The sequence below is a fragment of the Spinacia oleracea genome, chromosome 1 (assembly GCF_020520425.1).
Source record: "Spinacia oleracea cultivar Varoflay chromosome 1, BTI_SOV_V1, whole genome shotgun sequence".
NCBI lineage: Eukaryota > Viridiplantae > Streptophyta > Magnoliopsida > Caryophyllales > Amaranthaceae > Spinacia > Spinacia oleracea.
The window spans coordinates 73,084,066-73,110,990 of record NC_079487.1 but is presented as its reverse complement, the minus strand read 5'-3'; the positions used below and the strand labels follow the sequence as shown (position 1 = coordinate 73,110,990).

General features: G+C 35.7%; 1 protein-coding gene across 2 annotated transcripts; it reads left to right on the top strand.

Annotated features, from left to right (window-relative positions):
* The first annotated feature begins 2,844 nt into the window (after window positions 1-2,844).
* Window positions 2,845-19,450, top strand: LOC110793963 (anaphase-promoting complex subunit 13). Of its 2 annotated transcripts, none has more exons than XM_056834272.1 (4): window positions 2,845-3,166; window positions 3,731-3,836; window positions 3,943-3,996; window positions 19,161-19,450. In XM_056834272.1, exons 2-4 carry the CDS (start codon window positions 3,758-3,760, stop codon window positions 19,397-19,399), a joined length of 372 nt encoding a protein of 123 aa, XP_056690250.1. In that variant the 5' UTR covers window positions 2,845-3,166; window positions 3,731-3,757; the 3' UTR covers window positions 19,400-19,450. The 2 variants fall into 2 exon arrangements, with proteins under 2 accessions (XP_056690250.1, XP_021854593.1); XM_021998901.2 differs by lacking the exon at window positions 19,161-19,450 and adding an exon at window positions 14,717-15,022 and having other exon boundaries at window positions 2,870-3,166.
* The last annotated feature ends 7,475 nt before the right edge of the window (window positions 19,451-26,925 follow it).

The following is a 26,925-nucleotide window of genomic DNA, read 5'->3' as shown; positions in this document are numbered from 1 at the left end:
ATATTAACATTTTTTTACTATTAACCTACATATATAGCGTTTTTATTTATTTACTTCATTACTCTACCAGACAACTTAATGGTCAAATACTCTAGAATAACTGATTGTCAAAATTCAAAATTTCCCCACCAAAAAAATGTCGGGTCTAATGATGGATTTTAAGTGGACCTGGATACCGAGTCAGGGATGGAGTGTGGATGAATTTTATTTTGTACCTCACGATCGAGTAGCGAGGCGGGGATGGCCGGATAGGTACCCGTACCCATCATGGGTGGCGGGTATGGGGTGAGATTTTTAGGCGGATACATGGGTGGAGGGACTATATATCCTCTGCACCAATCCCGACCCTTCGCCGAAACCATCTCTAGCTGAATAAAGTAGATATTGGAGATGTTAAGTGGTGAGTATGAATACTGAAGTAAACAACGGATGAAAATAAGTTTATGTTTGATACGAGATGGACGGGATTTAAAATAATTTTATCTATATGCACACTTATTTGTTTTATGTTTTTTTTAAAATAATACATTGAACGAGACAATAAAAATCTATCCAGTATCCATCATTAACTTAATTCGAATAGTATATGTAAGATCTATTTAGATGATCATTGTTTACAACTATAGTTTAGATGTCATGCAAAATTTAATATGAGATCATATAAACGGTGCATCGCACGGGTACTATACTAGTGATAAATCTATACATGAAGTAACTAATTAGACCTCTTCAAATTTCAAAGTATCAGGCAACTAAAAGTCTATTAAAGTAGAGTATTAAAAATGTATTACTAGAAGTATATATTATAGAATTTACAAAATCTTTTGAAGAAAAAAATAACACTACAATTTTTTTGTATTTTTGTAAAGCAAAATCATAAATCATTATAGAACAACAAAATAAAAAATAAAAAGTGATGAAGAAAAAATGACTTACAAAGGCAAAAGGAAAAATCCAAAAAAAAAAAACATGAAGAATTAGAGTAAAAAAAAAAATATCATGTTTAATGTCTTCTCAAGGAATTGAACCTAGATTGCCTACATGGAACATTAGTTAAGCAGCCATCATGCCAAAGGTATTTAATTGTCATTATTATAACTTTATTATATACGAAGTATATTTTAACTATTTAAAGTGAATTAATTACACCAACATCAGTTTAACAATTTTTTTTGAAAAGAATGGGGTCCTTTTGGACCCCTTCGGGGACACATAGGTCCGCCCCTGCGTACTATGGTCATGTCTCTCCGAATTCTGCAAATGCGCACGTATTCTCTTATTAACCTATGGTTGTTTTTCTTATATTTTAAAAATCCATGTTCAGTTTATTTCAAATTTGAGTTTTATTCAAATCAGGCCATCGTGTATTATTGTCGAGCTAAAGGTAATTTTAAGTTAATAACTGATTTTGTTTGAACTTTCAAGTGGTGTAACTATTACACAAGTAGAGAACGTAAGTTGTTCCTCAAGCACTTTGCTCTTTTGCGCAACAACTAAAATACCTTAACTTTCTTTTGCAAACTTACTTTACTTACTCATAATATTAATGAACTGTTCATGATTAATTGAGTAACCGTACCAAATATACCCAATTAACTGCGTAGGTGGTAGGCGGTAGCCGGTCCAAACAGTACTTTTACAAAAATGTCGAACCAATACTTCTAGTAATCTTACTAATGTATTATTCTCATCCACGAATGAACATCCCTAATTCAGGCTTTGCACCACAAAACCGATTGAATCATGGGGGTCATTTAAGGGTCAAGTACTCGGACCTCTATTTCCCATCTTAAGGCTGACACATAAATTATGGGAGTAAGAAATTTTTTTTTATAAAATCCCCTAATTTATTTATTTTACAATGCGTTCACAACCGTTAATTCAAGAATTGGACTATCCGTTGACCACCTTAAGGGGTTTCAATTGCCAGTTGTAACAATTGGTTATAGACTTATAGCATGCATGATCTGTAGAAGATCAAGTAAATTGAATGGTAGTAATTTGACAATGTGATGATAAAAGATCGTTTTATTATGACCTTATTTCTCAAAGGGTTAATTGTTACTCCGGAATCTTTAGAGGCCAACCAAATATTTAGTGGCCTTTGATGATTTTGATTGTGTTAGATTTTAATACTCTTTAAGAGTATGTAATCTTTGTTTTCATGACCTAATACAATTCAATCAATTAAGTACTAAAATTTTTCTCCATTGATTCCTAAGTCTTAATCAATACTATAATATTCGAGTTCATCATATAGGTCGCCTCCCCCTAGGTTATGTCTTGAAATATCACTATCATATAAATTAGAAAATTTTGTGAAACACCACGTAAATTTAAGTTTAGTGGTTTTGTGAATTGCTGCATTTAAAAAAAAAAAATTAATTAAATTACCTTATAAGTTTGGTTTGTTTGACTAACACTAACATTTGACGTTTTTCCTTAATGTTAGTTTTTCGTCGTGTATTTCTTATATTCTTTTAAATAGTTATGTTCGTTTGCCGTTTTGTTCATTTCCCATATTAAAAACCCGTTGTAGTGGGGTTTAAAGACAGAAAAAGTTAACGAAAAACGTCTAATGGTAGTGTTAGTCAAACAAACCAAAATTATAAGGTAGTACGTAGTAAAATATAATTCTAAAAGGTAGCAATTCACAAAACCACCAAACTTTAAGGTAGTATTATCAATTTCCTATAAATTATATAAACTTATGTTCTTCTATTCATGTTATTCTACTTTCTATTAATGTTATTCTACTTTGAGTACTTGATCGGACTATATCAGATTAGAAAAAATTCAGATTAGGTGAATCAGGCGGGACTAGAAAAATCTAGACCAAATTCAACCTAGACAGGGGAAAAAAAACATTTGCATACACGAAAACATTCAAACCAAACCAATTTAGACCATTGGAAATTAGGGTTTGAGTTTTTAGGTTACTTGCACTCTCGCAGTCACTCACCACTCTCTTAGCCTCTCTCACATAGTCGCCGTCGGTCACTCGGTCTATCTCCTTGGCTCTCACTCCGACGGAGATCAACGGCTCCTCTCTCAGTCACTCACTACGGCGGATCCGCGGAGGTCAACAACTCCTTCTCTATCAGTCACTCACTAAGGCGGAATCGCGGAGGTCAACCATCGTCGTCGGCGAGTAGATCTACAACTTGTAAGTTCTATTCTCTCTTCCCCTTCTAATTTTCCATTTAATTTCTCTAATTTTATCGATTTTAATTAGTCTTTGACGCATTTGTGATTGTCTAATAATGTCCATGGCTCAACTCTTAAATTTGTACCTTAATGTTTCGTCAATAACTGTTATAATGTATTGCTTGTGCTAATATGAGTATTAGATATGGATGAGTAGTTGATGGATATCTGTATCAATAACGAATTGGAAATTATGATGGAAATTAACACAGTAGTAGTTGTAGGAAATAACAAAATTATTATAGTTGTCTACTTGTCTCCATGCTTTTGGTCGTTTTGCTTAAAGATCTTGTATTACTGTTTAGAATTTGGGGGCATGTGATTAATTAGGTAGGAATTTTGGTGGATCAAGGTCACATTTTTTTTTATTCTGTGACTTATCGTTCTGGTTTAGATAGTATCATTCTCTATCTCAACCACCAGTTGTGTATAAACAGGAGACATTGTAGTATAGTTGTAATAATATTTAGACTACTGTTGGTGTTAGTGAACAGTGGATATGTTTATTTTCTATTCACTGCAGCAAGCAGAAGCAGAAAGCACATCGAAAATGGCGGAGATATTGAGTTTAGGTATTCTCATTGATATTGTTGATGAAGATTGGATGAGAGATACTCTTCCGGATGATGGTAACAATCCATATTTCTCTCTCTTTCAACTAATTTTAGTAATTGTCTTCTTTCTTTTATATTTCTGATTTTTGCCCAATTTTTATGGGGTTGAATTTTGTTTCAGAGATTGTCTTACCACCAATTGCAGTTGTTCGGACTGAAGATGCCGACGAACCCAGTAAAATCCCTCTTTCTCTCTCCATTGTTCTTCAATTTGTTTGCATAATTACTAACTTGATTGATGATGGGTGTTAATGAATTACGTCGTAATTTTAGTTAGATTGATGGGGTTTGTAGGAGATGAAATTCTGGAAGTTTTTTGGGTGAATCGCTAAAATATGATGCTTTTATTAGAAGTTGTCATTCTATTAATTATGAATGGCAAATGCATCAAGGGTTTTAGTGGGGTTTTCTTTGTTTAGGTTTTCAGGATGGTTTTCATGCGATTTTTGTATAACTAGTTGTCGGATCGTGCGCTAGCGCGCACGGTCCCCCAAGGTATACAAAAAAAATTTGTAAAAATATTACGTAAAATTCAGAAACTTGCGGTTTATGGTAAAAACAAGAAGCATGATCAAAGTTAGAAATGATATGGTAAAGTTACATGTAATAGAGAGTACAATAGCAAGCCAAAAGATGATATCTCCTAGAAACATGAGATTTCGAACTCCTCCATATTCCTAAAAAATAACCTAGCCACAATACATAGAGTTAATGCTACAATAATAAGGTTTAACATGCGATTCCCGAAGATAGCAAAATGTAATGATTTTAGATATTGAATATCGATTTTGGTTGGGTTATACAAAATCAATCTTTGTTAAAATAAAAAATGTAAGCAAATAAGTTCTAACTATGATATGGCTAAGCATATCTCATATTCATATTTCTAATACAGGTTTCTTTTTGTAGAGGGATTGGCCATTGATGGTCTCCTAATGGGCTCTATTTTCTGTCTGAGCATTCAACGTATTTACGTTCCTTGTGTATTTCCCGCCTTCATTGTCTAGAGAGTTAATTGTGTTGTAGTAATCATCCTGCCACCAAAAAGAGGAATTCCACTTAATTGTAATTTTGATCTGAAAATTTTCTATCATGAACCAAATTCTAAAATGGATGTTTAGGCATCCTGTTCCACGTAATTTGAAGGTGAGTAGCTAGAATGAAACTTTACTAAATGGGTAATATAAATCATGTTTCCTTATAGTTGAAAGTTGCTTTCCTGACATTGCAAGCTACCTTTTTGTGCAATTGATGCTCCACTTTCTTCAATATCCCTCTGAAGTTCCCTAAAATAGATACAACATTGTACTTGTCAAATTATTGGGATGACGGAAGGTTGAGAACAAAAAGATTTGAATCAATATTCATTTGATGTTACCTTTGATCATCAGCTCCATGCATATTCTGAATTATAAGCTGTTTTAAAATAACTACCGATCAGAGAAATAAAACACAATACATTTTCGGATAAACTGTAAACAGGTATACTTGTTCTCTTTGGTTTCCTCACCTTTTTTCATCTAGATATGCAATAACACTCGGATGTTCCACATTAGTGCATTACAGTGACAATGGGTAGAAACTACCAAACCCTTTATCCTTTCTGATACTTGTTAATTGAGTTGAGTAATATCTTGGTGAATTATATGGGAAAGGGTGATAGTATGTCCACTCTTTACTTCTATTCATGTTATTATTATTTGGTTCTGGGAAGGAGTAGACAGTTGACCGTTAGTTTGTTAAAAATAAGTTAATAGAGCCAAAGAGATGTAAAGAGCTCACATGCAGATCGAATTGCTCCAGCAATTAAGGACTTAATTGGCAAGGAGATTGTGGATGGTATTGTTGCCTCAAGGTTAACCAACACTTCTCCCAGGAAGCCAAATTGTGATGGTCCCTAGCAGTGTATGTCAAGATATTAATTTCTTTATAAATTCTGACGTTTCACCTAACATCATCTTAAGCGCAAGGTAATTCAGAAAATGCTATTCACATTGATCAGGAACAGCTAGATTTGAAATATGGAACAAAATCATACAAACAACTCCTCATGGGGCTAAAACTTGGGAATGTAACAAATACTCACATAAACACCTAGAAAGTTAGTATCAGCTGTCACAAATTTAGATTTGTAGATAGATTATATTGTAGTCAATCATCAATTGCTAACAAAATAAGCTTTGACAGAATGCATTAGTCCAAATGAATTGGAATTTAATCAAAATAAGATAGCAGCAAGTTTGTCATAAAGTGCTATGAAAATGAATGATGATTAAATTCCTTACCTCAATATAAGCTTGTCTCAGTTTCTGAACCCAACATTCATGAGATTATGAGCAGCAACATCCCTCAATTTTTTGCTGCCGCCAACAGGAAATCCCTGAATCCCACACTTGAAACCTCCTCATAGAGCCTTAAGTTGGGTTCAATAACTGGAGCCACAACCTTGCGAACCCATTTATCAAACTCTATATCTATCAAACAGCCAAACTACAATTGTCCACAAATTTACACATATCATATACAACATTGTAAAAATTCGAAACAATTCATCGAAAAACACAAATTAAAAATGAATATGGCTTCATTTAAATAAAATATAGAAATTGGAGATCAAAACGAAGTTAACATATTTCATGAAAATACCCATAATACTTAGGCTCTGTTTGGCAAACATTTTCAGTCATCTTAAATGATTAGGTGCTAATGATATAAGCCACCTTAAATGATTAGATGTGTTTGTTAAATAGCTGAAATGCAATTTAAGGTGAATAAGGTGATTGATCTTCAAACGTTATTCTGTCTAACGTTTCAAGATCAGTCGCCTGAAACTTTTTTTTTAAAAATAAAAGTAATTAATACACTTGTCTAATATAATCACAAAGCTCAAGCACATAATTATATGTTGATCCTAACATGCATCCCCGGACACGCTAGAAATCCTGAAGAGTCATCGACTCGAACCGACAAAGATTGATGGCAAGCCGACATGGAAGCAATTGTGGTGGTCTCTAATAAAAAAAATTGGTTGAGGGTAGCAATGGTTTGATGATTATTAATACGGAGGAGCAAGGGGTTAATGGAATACGAGTAGGAGAAACTCCGAGAAGGAGAAGAAGATGGTGCCTGGTAGACCTGTCAAACGGGTCAGGTCGGGTCGGGTTATAGTCGGTCAATTTCGGATTCGGGTTTTATCGGGTCGGTCACTTTCGGGTTCGGGTTAACAAATGCTTGTTCAAGACCCAGAGTGTTCGGGTTCGGGTTGACCCAACGGGTTAAGCGCTTTTAATGCGCCTTTTTAAAAAAAAAATTATTACGACTTTTGAAAAAAAAAATTATTACGCCTTTTTTTTGTTGTATACGTCATCCCGTATACCTTTTTAAGGTTTCAAAAACTAACTCCGTGTGATGATTATTATTACTACTTGGTATTAGATATTATGTATAATGAATTTAAATGTGCATGAAATCGAAAGCAATTTTAACTTTGAGAGATCTAGGTACATGATCCAGTATATGTGAACTGAGATTCCCCTTTTTAGCTGAAACCTGTGAAAAACCGAACATACTTCGACAGAAATAGTTCTTCCATCTTACTTTGGGGTGCGCTTACTTTGAAGTACAAGATACGATGTTGTAATCCCATCTCCTTGAAAATAACCTCATTAATTCATTATGGAAAGGCCAAAAAGACTGACAGACCAAAATTGTCAATAACTCTCATGTAAAAGATAAACTCTTTGAAGGAAAGCAACCCATATTCCATTTTATTTGAAACACCCATTAACCAATAAAAAAAATTAGAGTAACTGCATGACCAAATGTTAGATATCAGTTTGGCCTGTCACTATTCAATATACTCCAAGTTGTGATAACAAATCAAACAATCCATAAATAATTAAAATTAAAAAGGAGAATTTATTTTTTTCTAAAAATTAACCCACTCATCTCATCCCTTCCTCCTTTACAAGAAAAAAACCATCAGACCACCATCAAACCTTTAACCTCGTAGCCGCCGCTGCCCCACCACTATAACCCCACCACGGAGCCTCGCAAAACACCGACGCAACCTGCAATTTAAGCAAGGAACTCGGCGCCGGAGTATAATCTCATGGTCAAATAGAAATTTAGAACTCCACCATTGAACTCAAGCTCATTTAAGAACGCTAGCAAATTATCAAAAAACAAAATAAAAAAAGAACTCCAGCAAAATCGTCGCATCTCCAAACAAAGCCATGACTTCCAAATCGTGTAGAGAAAACGGATTAGCAAATTAACTCATCAACGAGAAAATGAGCAAAATATTAGAGAGCTTGAGAGGATGAGAGAGAGAAAGAGAGATGAGGGTTTGAGAGGAAGACGGCTCAGCTCATGATACTTTAGTTTTAGGTTTAGAACCTTTTTTAATTATTTTTTTAAAAAATCGTCATTTACCACTAAACCCGACGGGTCAGACCCGACCCGACCCGGTTTTGACCCGAAATATTCGGGTTAGTCGGGTTCGGATAAAAACGGGTTTCGGGTTGGAAAATCTTGTTCAAGACCCGTTTTTTTCGGGTCGGGTTCGGGTCGGTTTTCGGGTCGGGTCGATTTTTGACAGCTCTAGTGCCTGGTGATGTTTGGGACTTTGGCATGATTGTGGGTTTGACAGAGGATAACAAAGAAAGAAGTTAATACTATACAAATACTTGTATTTTTTTTTATTAAAATAATAAATTTCTTTTTGAAGGTAAAATAAATAAAAACTTAGGACCATGTTAGTAAATTAGTTTAAATTAGATAATAAATAAGTAAATTTAAGTAGGATATTTGGCCCATTTAACTTGGTGAAAAGGTGATTTTTTGTTAAAAAATGTTTATGAAAGATAATTTCAAAACAAGGGATTGTTCGTAATTAATCGAAAGATAGGATGTTTTGAGAATAACAAGTAAATGTAGGATTGTTATAATCCATTTTCCTCACATGTATATGGAGTATCAAATTTGTGATACTATTTGTCAAAAATGTTACACACCGTATTATATTTGTAGCTATTCTTACAAAGGAAATACTTCGTATCTAGTTGTGGAAGTACATAGAATATTAATTAAAGTTACTACTCCCTATTAAATTTCAGATGCTTAAAATACTAGATTTACCAAACAGTTGATGCAAACACTTACCTTATCACTTTCAGCACCTTATCAGTTTCAGGTGTTACCTTATCAGTTTCAGCTAACTTATCATTTTCAGCTCAATTTCAGCTAGTGTTACCAAACAGAGCCTTAGAAGGCAAATTTGCGAGAAATAACCTTTTAAATTTTTTTGCGAAGGAAGACCTTAAACTAAAAAAAAAATTGTGACACAACCAAAACCTATTTTCAAGCGTTGACTAACATATTCCGGCCATTTACTCTTCAATTTTGCTAACCACATCCATTTACCCTCCAATTTTCCCTCTTAAAAGCCAATCTTTATAAAAAAACAAAACCAAAAAACCTCTGACATTTTTCGTCTCTCCGTTTTTGTTTTCGAGTTTGTTAATTCGTTAATGTGCCACATTTGATACTAATCGGGTCAACAGTTAAAATATTGACTATGTATATATGTGTTGGTCAATTAAATTAATTAATTTGGGTGAACAAGAAGAGAGCAAATCGTTTTTGAGGAAAGAAGAACAGAGATAACAAATATCAGAGATTTTTTGGTTGGTTTTGTTAAAAATAAACTTTTAAGAGGGGAAATTGGAGGGAAAATGGGTGTTGTTAGCAAAATTGAAGAGTCAAGGGCCGAAGTACGTTAGTCAACGCCTGAAAATAGATTTTGGTTGTGTGTTGCAAATTGTTTTTAGTTTAAGGTCTTTCTTCGCATTTTTTTTTAAAGGTTGTTTCTCAAAAAATTTGGGTTATAAAAGGTTGGTTTTAGCAAATTTACCTACTTAGAAACCAAATAAGGGATTAGGGAGCATCGCATCAACATCTTTAATCGCTATTATCACCCGATGAACCGTTATCCAAGTTGTCGACTAATACACAATCTATTAGTCCCTATCTTAAGGGAAGGGGGAGTTAGATTAACAACATACACCCTCAGTCCCTAATTCCTAAAGCCTTAATTTCTTTGGATTTTTCTAAGCAATGTGCAGTACAAAACTACAAACAAATGCATTCAAGATTTGGCTGACAAACACTCTTTTGAGTCGGCAAAAGAATAATTACAATACAACAAGGTGGAAACTTGGTAAAAAAAAATAACTACCTTGGAACCCTTGAAGTTATCTTCAATCAACTCTTCTGCCTGAAAGAGATGGGAGAAGTTTAATGACAGCATGTTAGCTCATTCATATAGGTCGGCATGGGTAATTGCCCCAAACATGTAGTCCTGTTCACACATATAGCACAAACAAGGAATCCAAATATCACAAACCTTATTGTAAACAAGGAATCAAGAACCTTAAGTCTAACGGCCTGCAAAAGGGAAGGTCGCATCATGCGATTACCAACAACATCAACCAACCAGACGCACTGCATTGCGCATGAGATTCAATTCAGCTACAAATATAAGTACTTCGTATATGATAATGGGTCTGTTGTAACAACCTAGGACTTAGTCCATACACTTCCTCATAGGTTCTATTAGCTTACTCATATTAATCTTTACTTAGTCTTTGTATAATCATAAAAATTCACTCAAATCATCCCGTAAAACTATCTCTAATTATATAACCTAACACCAACACCAAAATCCAACCAACAAAAAGGGTATACAGTTCATATACCTGACCATTTTAACTATCAATAACTAAATAGTCCTCATCCTCAACTCAAGATCACCATTCAACACTGCACAATCATTGTCATCATCCCCGATTTTGGGTCCCAAAACTTTAGCCTACTTAGGCTCTTGCACCCCAAATAAATCGAACAAACAACACAAGATTGAAGAAACCAGGAAAGACAAAACTATTATTCTAATCTCACAATTTAAAAAGCAAGAATAATATATTGCATAATGACTTTGATTCAGAGATATAGGCCTGGAAATCAGACATAACAGATGGAGAAAGAGAAGATGACAGCAATCGCAAAATTATAAACGCAAAATAAATCCTAAACGAACAACATTTGTGGATGAATCCTTCGTTAGAACTATTTTTGGCAATGGCCTAAAACATCCTTGTCAGCCTTGTCAAGTGTGAGCCCGACCTCATCTCGGATCACAATTGCCGCATCAATCACATAAATCGAGAAGCCAACATGAAAGAAAAGAGAAGAGAAACATTCACAAACAACAATACCACAATTAATGAATGTCTGGGTGTCTGCATCAGTCATTCCCTATTCCTCAACACTAACGTTCCCCAACATTTGGTTTATTGAATGGGATTATGTGCTTACTTATTTTCTCCTCCATCCCTAACACATATGTTCCTCAAAATCAAGGGACTCTAAAATTTAAGTGTCACTGGCTGCCTCTGACATCACCCTATGTTAGACAGTACCAAACAAAGATTCCCACACCATTTCTAGCACAATCATGACAACCAATTTCAATATCCAATCATGACTCAAAATCTCAACTGGTAGCTCTGGTTCAAAGCAGGTATTGAATGCAAAACATATTTAATCAATTATATGGTATTAACCCAAGAATATCTAGCATATCAAACATATCAGATTACAAACTCAAGCTAATAACACCAAAAATCGCACAAATCTCATCAACAATCAACTCAAATGGCTTAAAATAGCAAAGAATCCCATAAACACTCGACTCAAATAGCTTAAAATTGCACAAAATCTATATCAACAATCAACCAAAGTAGCTTAAAATCGCATAATTTGATCAAAAAATTGCGAATATCTAACCGTTTTCTGGAGAATTGATACCCTAAGCCCGCATAAATCTTTAGAATTTTGTGCCCTAAACTTTAGATATAGGGGGATAGACTTACCTTCAATAGTAATTGAGGTGAGGGATGCTTCGTTGATGCTTCATCGCCATTGTGTTTCTGCTCTAGGTCTGCCATGATTGAGAGTGCAGTTTGCAGAGAAAAGAGAGTTGAGTACCGGGGTTGGAGAAGAGGAGGAAATGCTCATCAAACTGCAAGTGGGTTTTGCGTTAGAAGCAAGGTACAAGGACTTTTTAAGGGAGAGTAAAAAGTTTGGGTTTGGAGCAGAGATGAGAGCTTGGTTCGAAAATGGAAGAGGGTGAGGAACTGAGGAACTCATCTCACAGAAAGAGGAAAAATGTAGCAATATCAATAAGGAAAAGGTTAAAAACGTAACTACCCTATACTTAAGGAAAAGACAAAAACATAAACATGAAGGAAATTGAGGGCAATACAGGTAATTCACTATTGTGTGAATAGTAATCAAAGTTTGAGGCTTTAGAAGTGTTAAGATTGGTTCATGAGTTATGATGGTTAATTTTTATACTATTTAGCTTTACGTTTGTTAATAACAATTTGAGGTTTTGGGGTATAGTTGTAATTACAGATTTTTCGATTGAAGATTAGGAATTTGTAATTCAGTTCTGGTGATACGATTGCTCAAGGTTGTCTGCTTGTGTATAATCCTTGATTTTGAGAGTGCTTTGTGAGAATGAGGAACTAAATGGATTCTTCTTTAGCTTTTTGCATTTTCTGTTTCTAGGCTCCAGGATCTCTAATTCCCTACCGCCTCAGTGTTTTTTTTCCTACATTGAATGTAGGTTATTATAAATCTTTGTAATCAATAGTATCTCCTGAGGGAAGCTGATTAACTAGCTCAAGGTTAATGCAATCGTTTAGTTTTATGCTAAGACATAATGCAAGTGTAAATGTATATATCAAGAAGAAGAGTAGTGCAAGGAAGATATACTTAGTTTTTGAGACACTCACTTGCCTAGTTGCCTTGCATTATAGACTTAGTCTTTCAAGAGTAGGACCCTCAATAAGAGAGTTTCAAGAAAAAAATGTTTTAAGAGGATAAATAAATGGGAGCCCTATGCATTCTGTGAGGTGGTGCATCTAAATTTTGACAGGTTATGGTGAAATTGGCAGAATTCTAAGGTTACAATAAAATCAGTGAATGAGTTTAACAAACATGTCAAAGTTAATCATGTTGCTTCATCAACATTAATGTCATTTATTAGCATCTGAGTGCATATATCTTAGGGGTAAAAACGGTTAACTTTTGCATCTGCCCGTGGCCTTTTCCCAGCTGTCAGGGTGGTTATGAAAGGAAATACTTGTGGTATGTACATTGGATCTATCTATCATCCATTACGACATTTTTTTCCCATAAGCTTGTAAGCACAGCTATTAATGAGAAATTATTTTCTCAGAAATGGGATTCCCCCCCCCCCCCCCCCCCCCCCCTCCCTCTAGTCATAGAGAGGTAAGTGCTAGGTCGTAATATCACATCCATATGCACTGCAATGAATGGCCTATTGACCAGATGAGTAGTTCTTATCATATAATGACCAATCTTAGCGTGATGATGCTTGGTATTGGAGCTTAGACAACCTGCTTGTGGAAGGCATCTTTGGAGGAATTTAAATCTTTTCTATTGTGTTTATACTCTATTTACCAGCATGCTTTCATGGTTCAGTAAGAACATTTAAACTTTGACCAAATTAGCCTATAACTATATTTCGGTACTGAAGGCTGATTGTTATTGCTCTCTAGAAGGGAATGCCAGTCAGAATTCTGATGTCTCATGTTAAGGTAGCAAATGCTTCTGAATGATGTTATAGAGAGAGTTCTTTCTCTCTTGCCTCTGCGTTCTTTCTCTCTTGCCTCTGCGTTCTTTCAGCTTTGAGAGCTCAACAAGTCCCAGGCTGAGCTTTATATGCTTGTGAACTTCATGTTTCTAGTCTTTAGTGCTGAAATCTCAGTATATCAGGGTGAGAAAATTTATATGCTTGCGTTTGAACTTAATAGTTTTTGTCTTTAGTCTGAAATATCAAATTTGCTCGTCGAACTTGGTTAAAACAGTTTTGCTCATCCATTTACGATTAGATTCACAATTCCAATGACTCAATGGATGATTTGAGTAGCTGTAGGCGTGCTGTAGCACTAAGCCACCGACTCCTAACTCCGTGTGAGGTTGACTGCAAATATAACTCAGGAGGACTTCCTGTCTGTAGTTGGGGACTTGGTTCTTTTAACAATTGTCAGGAATTTGATAAAACAGTTATGTTGATCCCACTTACAACTGGATGCATTTCGGCATATATGTGATAATGTGATATGCCTGAGTGCACGTCCTTGAACATGGTCCGCCTACATATTTATTCGTCCTGTCCATAAGCTTTTTGTCTGGATTCCTAATTGTGATTTACTGAATTACTCTTTCATTTAGTTTTATTGAGAGAAGGGGATGGGGTGGGGGTGGGGGGGTTTAGGTATGCCTTTCTTTTCTCCATGACGGTATTATGGCCAAGTTCAACAAGTCAGATTTCAAAATTGGGTTTCTGTTGCAACTATTTGAGCTAAGTTTTCTGCAAGAACTCAAGAAACTTGGGCTCAGTTTGGTAGGGTGTAAAACTTTTTCATGGAAAACGATTTTCCCCTTCTCAATCATTTTACGTTGTTTGGTTTGGCAAAGGATGAAAAACAATTTTCCAAACTCCTCCATCAAAGTTGGAAAAACCTTTTCCATTTGAAAGGGAGGGGAATCACTTTTCCATCTTTCCTCCTTGGCTCCCTCTCCTTTCTTCCCCTCAATCTTCACGTCTTCTTCCATTTTATTTTAAGGAACCAAACAAAGGAAAACTAGTTTGGAATTGTATTTTCCGTTGGAAAATATTTTCCATAGAAAGTCATTTTGCATTAAAAACGTTTTACACCAAACCAAACCAAACAGAGCCTTAATCTTCCCTCTTCTTCCCTTGCAAATGCCAACACTTCTGATTCTGTGTCATTGAACAGGCGAAGAAACTCCAGCAGCCGATGGAGATACTTGGCATGACCTAGCTTTGGGTAGACAGTGATTGCAAATTCCAGGAAATTATGGCTTTTTGAACACTGGAATCCAGATACGTTATATTGAGAAGTTCGTTCAGACGTAGATTATGTCAGTTAAGGAGTACTGCTGTTTAACTGTGCTGGGAAAACAGCTTTTAAGTTTTAGAGTTACGGATTATCATCTTACGCCCTCTTTTGTTGTAAATAATTCTGCCAATGGAATGACAATCATCGTGTTCTTAAAAGAGAGGTGGTTAGTCGTTTCCTTCATCTGATTTCGGCTTTATTAGTTATTTCTGGTCTGTACTCTTATTTCAGTTAGTTGATTGCATTACTCAGCTCACTACAATCATGTGGTGTTGAATTGAACCACCAGAAAGCTGTATAACTTTCGATGATTTAGGTTATTCACGAGGTTGGGCTTATGGAGTCATGCGTGGACCTACATTCTATGGGATGGGTCAATTACTCCCCTACAAAATTTGGGATTTTTTTCTTAGATTTTGTCTGTGTATAGTTCAAAATAAAACATCATGAATCGAATTTCATCCTCTGTGTAAATATATTTCAATTAAAAATTTCTCGAATTTCATATTCCTTTGTTTGGATCCTCGGGAGACAAGGAGAGTACATGGAGGGGAGTCTCAACGAGGAAAAGTGGCATTCCTTAAACAAGGAAAATCTTTCATTGTCGAATAAACTAGTCCCTTTTTTCAACATAAGTAAGATAATTTGAGTACCCTTGACAAACCTAACATAGCTTGTTAACCATTTTGTAATGCCTCCAATCCATTTATGAACTCCAAAATTTGATCGTACATACCATTAGAAGAAGAGCCAAAATCCATTTTAACTACGTGAAAAATCATTTTTTGTACTCTATGCTTCCGTACCTTTCTTTTATGGTAGTCTCGGTACGACCGTACGAGTGTACGACGACTGGTAGCCTGATAAAGGACTAAGGAGTTAATAGAAGAACACTTTATCAATCATGAATAGAGGACCCATTATAGAACGGAAAATTGTACAAACTTAATTGATTGCTTTCTATAGTACTCCCTCCGTCTCGGAATACTCGACCCGGTTTGACCGGCACAGAGTTTAAGGGACTTGAATTGACTTATTTAATTTAATAGGTAGTACTCCCTCCGTTTCTTTTTGTTGTATCCGTTTCCATTTTAAGCATTTCATATTGTTGTATCCATTTAGAATCTATTCTATTTTTGGACATACATTTTATCCTAAAATACCCTTACATTTCTATCTAATTACCAAAATACCTAAAGATTCTACCCATATTCCCACCTAATTTTCCCCACCTATAATATTTAATTCTTTTCCCTTCCCCATATACCCACTCTCTCACCTCCTTTATCACCCATCATTATCACTCCTCTCTCTTACCTTATTTCTTTATTATTTTTTCACTCCTTTATTTATTATATTCTCTTAAACCCAATCATTTCTCTTACACCCAATCATTACACTTATACCCATACAAATCAATATTCCAATTTTCTTAAAAACCACACCAGATTCCAAATGGATACATCAAAAAGAAATGGAGGGAGTAGTTGATAGTGGGGTATTATTTTAATGTAGTTAGTGAGAAATGTGTAAAGGGGTGGGGTTGGGTGAGAGAGGGGGTTGAATTTTTAATTATTTTTTGTATGGAGTAAGGGGTAGGTGGGTTAATAGGGGTGGAGTGAGAAATAATATAATATTGTTAGAATATTTCCATTTTTAGAAACAGGTCAAGTATTAAGGGACGGCCCGATAAGGAAAACAGGTCAAGTATTCCGGGACAGAGGGAGTACTTACAACATGGACCATGGTAGTGCCAAAGTGCAATGGAATGAAACTGTATCTCTTACACTTCTCACGTTCTCCCTTCAGGCCACCAGCTTTGTCGACATCCCGATATAGTACTCCTTACTCATAAAAAGTACTCATAAAAAGTACTCATAAAAACATGAACGGGAATACTTGTAAATGAAGCGAGGGTATTTGGTGCGTTTTTGCAAACCTCAGGGGCATTTCATGAAAAAACCGTATAAGTAAAATGTGGTGGATTAATTTCATTGTATATTTTCATAATACAAAATTTTTAAGAATAAAATATATTTAATTAGAGATATTTAAGATCAAAGTTGTGTCTTGACAAACGTATAAATCAAAGTGTGTAATTTTTTTGAAACGGAGGAAATATATATTTTTTTTGGTGTTAGCACTCGGTTCACCCTTACCCCCTTAGTCCTAATCCGGATTCGGGGCGAGTTCTAGATGGATAGGTTTCAGTCCCTTCCCCATTGTTGTTGCGGGGGATCGAACACGGGTCCTCCCTACCAAGTTTAGCTCCAATCACACTGAACCAACAAACAATTGGTAAGTAATTTTTTCTTTTGGCAAAAGCAAATTTTACGAGGAAGGACCTTTTATAAATTTTTTTGTGAAGGCACACCTTAATGTAAACTATTTTTGGGAAGAAACACCTTAATGTGAAACTTTTTTGCGAAAGACAAACAAATAGTAGTAGCCGACATTGACTTAGTGTTTTTCGACATTGACTGGCACGTAAAAGTTTGCTAATCGGCCTCACCCCATTTGTTGTTGTTGATGACGTTGTTGTTTTCTACCCCCATGGTATGATTTCTCATTTCCGAAAACACCTGATTCGCAATCTTCCCATCACCGCCCCCACTTCAAGTCCTCTTACTGTAGAAATCCAGACATCTCATTTTCCCCACGTTATTATTACCCTCTCCTCCATAAGCAATCATTTCCATCATTGTTATCATTATTCAACCCTAAATTCATTAGGAAGCTAGTATTTGAGCGTAATTTAAGCGTAAAAGGGTGGCCGCTAATAACAGTTTTGGAGAGGCGGACAATGAGTTCAGGAAGGGTTGAGGTACCGTCGACAACCACCATATGAGTGTCACCTCCGACAACACAGAGAGACTTGTCGTGTGGGAGAAAGACTATGTGGCAGAGATTAAGGCACACGTGCACAACAAGTGCAAGTCAATACCGGAAACTACCATTTGTTTGTATTTGGAAAAAAATTTACATTAAGGTGTTCTTTTACCAAAAAATTTATAAAATGTCCTTTCTCGTAAAATTTGCGTTATAAAAGTTTTTTTTTTTTGGCAAATTTGCTTTTTCTTTTTTGCTACGAGTAGATTGCACTGGAAAAAGACAGCTTGTAAATGGTTACATTTGTTCTATTCGCCTAATTTTTACTTTATTTTTTATTTAAACTTATTAAAGTTTAGCAAACTTTATTTAAATTATAAATGTGCTATATTCTGTTCACCTACTTTCTACTCTCTTTGTTCGCTTAATATTCTTCCCGGTTGGTATCGGAGAGGGGATTAATAAAAATGGAATCTTGGTACAATTAGGTGTAAGAGATTTTTACTTTTTAGAATAAATGAAAGAGGGAGAAAATAATAAAGAAAGAAAAGAAAGTGAGATATTTTATTAAAAGAATCATAAAGTAAGGTGGGAATGAATTGGGGGTGTGAATGAAATAAATAAGATGGGTGGAAAATCAATGAGAATAATTGGGTAGGTGGATGGAATATAGGTAGGACATGGTAGGAAATTAAATTGTAGAATGAGGGTATTTTTGTTAAAAAAGATGGCAAAAAATGGGGTTTGATGAGAGAGAAGTGAGAGGTTAGAGGGGAGACAAAAATAGGTTTGTTATATATAATAGGCATGTAGAGCGTCTCCATGCTAGCAACCTTGATTCTCCTACTGGAGAATCTTCTGTTGATGTTCAACCCCCTCCAGAAGGACGTGGCCGATGGATCAAGGTCACTCCGAAAAACGATTCAAGAATCATCCTCAACATAAACTTGCCACCATAAACCAACCTGACATTAATGTTCCTCGTCATCAATCTCGACCTTCTCCTACTGTTACAATCCCTGATGCACCTATTCATATATCTCTTCTCAGTCCTTCAAGATCAAGAGCCTAGAAATGCTACTACTAGGGAAAACCTAGTCCCTCTCATTTCTCATCAAGCATCTCAGCAAGAAGTTAGAGTTCCAGTCACTCAAGATGATACTTTGGAGTCCGATGATGATTTATTGTCAGGTTTTTCTACTCCCCCGGTTATGGAATATGGGTCTCATCTTCCCATAGACTAGGGGAACTGTCAGAGGGTGAACAACTCTTTATGGAAACTTTGGGTATTCAATCTCCACCCGAATCATAAAAAAGAAGGAGATGTGATGAAATGGAGGATTCAGCTGCCTCCAAAAGTAAACGTGTCTGAATGTCCCATCATGCCTATTTTTGCTAACACCTTATCATTTTATTCCATATGTATATAGTGCTCAAAATAAGGCATTGTGCTTACTGTTTGGTGTTTTTGGATATATCACTTTGCTTCCAGGGATTGCAATTCATAAAGATGGGAAAATATATTTTTCTGAAGCAAGTATCAGCCTATTACTTCCTCATATTAAGATGCCTTATGTATATATTAATATTATCAAGGCTCTATGCTCCTTGTTTGCCTTTGGATGTAATATATTTTGTAATTATGATCTCTGGTATATATGCAATCTTGTTTACTATTCTATAACATTCATTATTATGGAATACTGTTTTTGTTTATGCCATTTACATTAGTTATATTTCTTCTCTTACTTAGTATGTCAAAGTTTGTTTGGCTCAGATCTACTCATGGTTGTGAACTTCCTTTCTACTGTATTCTTTAAGTCCAATATGATAGTATCTCACTCTCATAATAAAATTAATATGCAGTATCAGAAACAGTATGCCTCACAAATTATAACCTCATTTGAAAGCCATAGTTGCATATTCTTACATACCTACAATACAGGTGAAAATAAAACCGATAAGTATGATTTTTTATTTTTTATTTTTTATTTTTTTTATATCATTTATATTGTTGCTGTCTCTGCTTGTACACTGCTTATTTGAACTACAAATCCTTAATGATTACGGTTTATCAATTGGTTGAATATCATATTGATATTTATTATACTACAGCATTTATGTTAATATTGTACTATTTTTGGCTTCATATTTTTGGCTTCATATTTTTGGAAAAAACTTCTCTACTAGATGGTATATGGGAATGACTATTGGTCTTGCCCGCATCTTACGATGCTTGACCGGACATTATAAGTCCATAACTATCATAAGAATTGTGTTTTTGGTAGATGATTGCTCCTGTTTTGGAATTTTTTGCCTTGTGGTGCCTTCTATTCTTTATTGTTTATTAAATAAATGAAAATTATGAGTTGGAATGTTAGGGGTGCAAAGAAATCTCAAACGATTAGTGAGTTGCTATTTTTACGAAAGAAATTTAACCCGGATATATTTTTAGTTATAGAAACAATGGTTTCATCTGCAAATAGTCAACGTCTATCCAGGGTATTAGGATATGATAATATCCAAATCATACATCCAGACGGTGGTGGAATGTGGGTTTGTTGGAACGAGAAAAACACAGATGTTCAAATCATATATCTACTACATCGGATAGCCCATTTAGTTATTACTAATAAGTGTTCACACTCTACTTTTGCACTTTTTGGGTTGTATGCACCGGCTCAAGAGGACAAAAAATTAGAATTTTGGAATTCGTTTAATTCATTAGTTCAATCTTGCACCATTCCATGGTGTATTATAGGAGATTTTAATGAACTTCTATGCTTAGAAGACAAGAAAGGTGGATGCCCTCCTACGTTACGTCGATGCCTAAAATTACAACGATTTTCCCATCTCAATAACGCGAACGATATTCCTCCTTTAGGATCGACATTTTCATGGAAAAAACAAATTCGAAATGACATTGTATATGAACGTTTAGACAGATGTCTAGCAAATGATACATGGTTACTATTATTCCCTCATGCAGCAATATCATATGAATATTTCTCATGTTCGGATCACAATCCAATTTCCTTATACTTGGACAACTCTGGACCTCTAAAACTATCTTCTTTTAGATTCCAAAATGCTTGGACTTTAGATGAAGAGGCCCAAAATCTAGTTGCTAAAAACTGGGCATATAAACATTCCAGATCCAGATTCTTCTGCATTACTCAGAAATTATCTCGACTTAAAACCGACTTAAAATATTGGCATTCTCGTAAGTATGGAAATATACAACATAATCTTGCTTTAAATCATGATAAATTAAAAAATGTAGAGTTGCAACTTCAACTCCACCCGGAAAACTATCATATCGAACATCATCTGTATTGACTTGTCAAACAACGAGAACGACTACTTTCTTTTGGTCAAAACTTTTGGAGAAAATATGCTTGCAAACAATGGTTGACACAAGGAGACCGAGGTTCCTGTTTTTTTCATGAAAAAATGAAAACTCGAAAACGACGTTCCAAAATTTATAGACTTCAGAATGATCTAGACCATGGATAGACTCCCCAGAAGACATATCAAGATTATTCTTTCAAGAATTCTCATCTAGATTTAAATCAGATCATTCTAATTCAAGATACATCAATATTCCTTGGATTCAACCTTGTATTTCTAAAGAAGATAATAAAATTTTGACACAACTATTTTTAGATAAGGAAATAAAACATGCATTTTTTGACATGAATCCGTATAAAGCCCCTGGCTAGGATGGCTATGGGCCAAATTTTTTCCAACATTACTGGCCAATCATTGGTCAAGATATATGCAAAGCCGTAAAAGGATTCTTTCATAATGGAATTTTATTAAGACAACTTAATCATACAATTATTACCTTAATTCCTAAGACGAACAACCCAAGTAGGGCACATCATTTTAGACCAATTAGTTTATGTACAACCATTTACAAAGCTATAGCCAAGATCTTAGTCAATAGAATTTAACCATTTTTAAAGAAGATAGTAGGTCCGTACCAAAATGCATTTGCACCGGATCGAGCAATCCAAGATAACGTACTAATAGTACAAGAGATTCTTAATATGTTTAATAAATCAAAAAATAAAACAGGATGGATAGCTCTAAAGCTAGACATGGAAAAATTTTATGATAGGGTAGAATGGGATTTTCTTTGGGCCACCTTACGCGGTTTTGGTTTTAATGAAACATTGATTAATTGGATTAAGCCTTGCGTCACCACAGTCTCTTATTTTCTAGCAATAAATAATAATACAACGACTAAAATCTCTCCAACAAGAGGATTGCTACAAGGAGATCCTCTATCCCTGGTTCTTTTTGTTATTGTATGGAAGTGTTGTCTCGTAAACTCTTAGTGCATTCTCAAGAAAAAAGCAGTGGCATTGGCATCAAAGTCACGGCCAAGGCTCCTATTATTCCTTGCTTACTCTTTGCAGATGACAACTTATTATTTTGTAACGCCAAATCAACGACTTGTGCGACACTTAGGGATATTTTAAAAGATTTCTCCACTATGTCGGGACAAATGATAAATTTTCATAAGTCCTCGCTGGTCTTTTCAAAATATGTGCATAAAAAAAAAAAAATTAATCAATTAGCTAGATTTTTCAATATGACTCCAATCCTTCCTTGGCCGTTATTTAGGAGTTCTATTCAACTCAAAGACCTGCACTAGACATAATTTTCAACATTTAGTAACAAATGCAGAACAAAAAATGAATAGTTGGTCTTCAAATATGGTTTCTAAAACCGGAAAAATAGTTTTAATACAAAGTAATTTGGAAGCCTTGTCTTCTTATTTGATGATAACATCACGCCTTCCGAAGATAATTTCTAATTCCTTAGATCAAATCAATCGAAATTTCTTCTGGAAACAATCTGCTGACAAAATTAGTATACCCATGATTTATTTGGACAAAATTTGTCGTCCCAAGAATCAAGGTGGTTTAGGACTCCGCAAAACCGATGCGGTAAATTCGGCTTTTCTGGCAAAATTAGGGTGGAAAATAATTTATGACAAAGATAATCTATGAGTCAAAATTATCCAAGCTAAATATCTACAAAGAAAATCTTTTTTTAATTGTAAACCTCAAGCAAAAGATTCTTGGATATGGAAAAAAAATACTGCAAATTCGTCCTCTTCTACTTCAAGGTATGAGATGGAAAATTGGTTCAGGATCAAACGTTCGGTTTTGGTTGGATAATTGGTGTTATTCCACTAATTTAATCTCGCCGTAAAATTTAGATACTTCTGTTATGAAAAATTTGAATATTACAGTAGATCACTTTATTACTCCTTCTCGAACATGGGATGAACAAGCTCTAGCTTCAATGCTTCCTCCTTCAGTAGTCCAAGTTATTAAAGGTATTCCCTTAGCGTTCACGAATCTAATAAATCAACCATGTTGGGGTTTTTCTAGTAACAGAAACTTTACAGTTAAATCTTCCACATGGTTAGACCATAATGCTATCTCTCATGCTAAATGGGACCATTGGATTTGGAAACTTGATATATCCCCTAAGTTAAAAATCTTTTTATGGAAATTTTTACACAATGGGCTACCCACTATAGATTACCTAGTATATCGAAATATTGACATTCCTATTCGATGCCCTTTCTGTACCTCTTACAATGAAACCCAAGATCACCTCTTTTTACATTGCCCTTGTACTAAAGAATTTTGGGATTCTGCTACAACTACCCGTTGGTTAGGTACTAACTTTAAACAAGAATCTATATTTTCTTTGTTCCGAAGTGTTCGAAATAATGCCGGCCTCCCAATTAAGAAAATAATAACTTCCTTATGGAGCGTTTGGAAAATGAGAAATGCAGTTATTTTTAAACACGATTCATTCTCTGCTATTAATATCTATACTAGAGCTTTTAAATTTTTTAATGAATGGAACACTCGCACTTGTTTCGACTCTTTGGAATCACGTTTATTAAAAGAAGCTCCTAAAAATTCATATCGTTCTATACAAGTTTCTTGGACACCACCTGCCCCTGGAACCCTCAAACTCAGTTTTGATGGCTCTGTTTGCCATAACTCAGGTGCAGCAGGTGTCGTAATTAGGGATCATCTAGGAAATAATATTGCTAGTCGCTCTTTCAATCTGGAGGCTAACCCCCCGTTTCTTGCTGAAGCTATCGCACTCCGCAATGGCTTATTATTAGCAATGGAAAAGAATATACGCCATATTTTCATTGAGGGAGATAATTTGCTTATAATTCAGATTTTGCAACGACGAGATCATTGTCCATGGAAAATTCAATTGCTTATGGATGACATTCAACAACTGCTCTCTAATTTCGATAGCCTCAAGACATGTATACCGAGAAGCTAATCGAGTTGCTGATTACGTAGCATCTCTAGGCCATCACATTACAAGCCACTTAGACATTGATCGTTTTTTAGATAACACATTTTCTTATTTTATTTCCTTAGATAAGTTAGGATATAGTCTTGAGAGAAGACTATCCTAACTTTTGTGTATCTTTCCTTTTCAAAAAAAAAATAAAAAGAAAGAAAGAAAGAAAGAAAATACAATAGGCATGTGCAAGTGTCGTTTTAGGAGGAAGTCCATGCGGCTAACCGTTATTTGTTAGCAAATGCATAACACAACTAAAAGAAAAAAGAGGTAAAAGACAAATAATAGAACAATGATATTTTTAAAAAAAGAAATGATGCTTGTTTTTTAATGAAATGGTACTCCTTTTTTTTAAAAGAAATGGTACATTTTTTTAACGAAATGGTACTTTTTCCTCTTACTCATTTCCTTATTTTGTCTGGTAGCTATCGTTATGTAACTGATACTTCCTCCGTTCTCATTTACTTTAAACAATTGGGTTTTTAACGCTGTTCATACAAGCTCATTTGACTTCCTTTTATTATTCATACATAAGAAAAAATGAGGTCTTTTTAGATTCGTCTCAATAAATATTTTTTAAATATCAACTTTTTATAATTTTTTCTTATCCATAATGGAAGATATTAATGTTTGAAAGCCTGCATTGACAAACATGTATAAATAATTGTGTCATTTAAAAAAGAATGAAAGAAGTATTACATAACGGTTAGATGCCTCAAAAACCTCGTCGTTTTAGCTCCTATGCAACTATCTCTAGTTGCATACCTATGCAACCATTAATGACTACAATACTTGCAATCACACGGACAAGCATAAGGATGACTCAAGAGAAAGGTTTCCACGCGAAAGGAGCCCCTCACGAAATCATCTCCACATAGAAGAAGTCAATCGAATCGCTAATGCTGGGAACACTCCACACCGTGTCCCTGAGATAGAAGTGGTCAGTGAAGAGGATCCTGACACTGCGCTACCTCCTCCCGGTGGACACCTCAACCCCAGTGTTAGGGACGCTATGTTAGATGAAAACCTGGACCTTCCAGTTTCAGTGGAGCATTACGAGAGATCTTGGCTGGGTTTCAACATCAGATGAACCAAACTTTTCACCAACAAATGAGCGCCACACTTCATGATGAAATTCAAAGGTACATGCTAATATACAATACCAGTGCTAAGAGAGAATCTCCAAGAGGGTAAGTTAGTCTCGGTCTCAATCGGATAAATAGGATGCCGCTTAGATCAAATGTTTGGAGGGCCTGGGAAAGTTCTCGGCAGGTGGCAAATAGGCGTGTTAGTCCCATTGCAGAAAGGCAGGGCTTAGAGCACAATAGTCAGATGCTCCTTACTCGGCTTGAACATGCAGCACAACCGTACATACCAACATCCAGAGGAGTTCCTTCAGCCGCCCAGCGTCCTCCAGCTAGACGGAAGGAGCACTACGAGGCCGAGTTTGAGTTATCAGAGACTGGATCTACTCCAATCATGGAAGACCGTCCTTTCTACCCCTCCGTCCGAGGACAAACCCAAATGACTTCTCTGAGAGTTGACATGCGCTAAGGGATAGCCTCAAGCCGTCGAGAACCCACTTACCATATTCAGCAGGGGTTGAACAACCTGACATTGAGGCACATGAGTACTCATGTATGAAGCCATAATGAATACACCAAAGGAACCTAAGGTAAAGACTCCCACCTTAGAAGCATGTGGAGATACCACTGACCCTGATATGCATCTATTCGCGTACCGCCACCATATGTATGTACAAGGAACAAGCGAAGCCATATGGTGCAAATACTTTCCAGCATCACTCAAAGGCGTAGCGTCCAAATGGTTTGAAAGGCTACCTTCGGGTTTTATTGGCTCTCTGCCGATCTGGAAGTCTTATTTTCAACAAGGTTTATGGCCTACAAAGAGGAAAGGAGGACGAGTATGCATCTGGACCGAATTCAACAAGGAAATGACGCGTCTTTAAGAAGCTATGTAAAGCACTTAAATTTGGAGGCCGACTAGATTCCTGACTTGCAAGATGGAGTATCTTTTGACAATTTCATCAAAGCGTTAAAAAATGGATCATTCAAGTTTGACTTGGTGAAGAAAAGTGTGTGCACTATGGCCGAGGTATTAGAAGAAGGTGAAGCGTTCATACACGCGAACTGAAATATGCAGCGTGTCCAAAGACGACAAAGCTAGGGAAGAGGTTGAGTCCTTTGGAAAGAAAGATAAAACAGATTGAAAAGTCACTAGAACCAATGGCACCTAGGCCATATCAAAATAACAAGATACTACGACTGCGGGACAAAAGAGGGGACGCCCACCCACAGGAGAGAGAGCTCTTCGAATGCAATACATACCTCTACACAATTCTCGTTGATGTAGGGACCAAGTTTGACTTAGAACGTCCATTTCCGATGAAGTCCCCGTTAAGAGTCGAGACCCGAAACTATATTTCTAAATCCATGAAGACATAGGTCATGACACAAAGGGTGGTAGAAGCCTGAAGAGGGCCTTGGATGGCTTAGCGGCTAAAGGTCATCTAAAGAGTTACTTGCAGAAAAATACTCACGACACAAGGAAGATTTTTTACAAAAAGAAAAAATCACCCACCTTAGCTGGGGGCGGCAATCAAATTGATGGAGGGTTTGTAGCAGTCATATCCGGTGGGCCGAATACAAAAGGACCTACTATGAGATGACTAAAAGATTATGCTAGAAGGATGGAACAGGTGATGCTCTCAGGTGAGTCACCAATGAACCCTTTTCACAAAATTGAAATCTGCGAGTCTGGTGGTGGAAGAATGGCTATCCCACATGATGACCATTGGTCATAGAAATCAAGATCTCTAATATGAGAGTGCGACGAATAATATTCGAAACTGGGAGCTCGTCCGACATTATGAGTGTTGA

Excerpts from the sequence above, each read along its gene's own strand:
- LOC110793963 (XM_056834272.1), top strand. The coding sequence starts at position 3,758 with ATGGCGGAGATATTGAGTTTAGGTATTCTCATTGATATTGTTGATGAA. Across the intron at positions 3,837-3,942 it reads AGATACTCTTCCGGATGATG|AGATTGTCTTACCACCAATT; the intron begins GTAACAATCCAT and ends ATTTTGTTTCAG. Across the intron at positions 3,997-19,160 it reads TGAAGATGCCGACGAACCCA|GGATTGCAATTCATAAAGAT; the intron begins GTAAAATCCCTC and ends CTTTGCTTCCAG.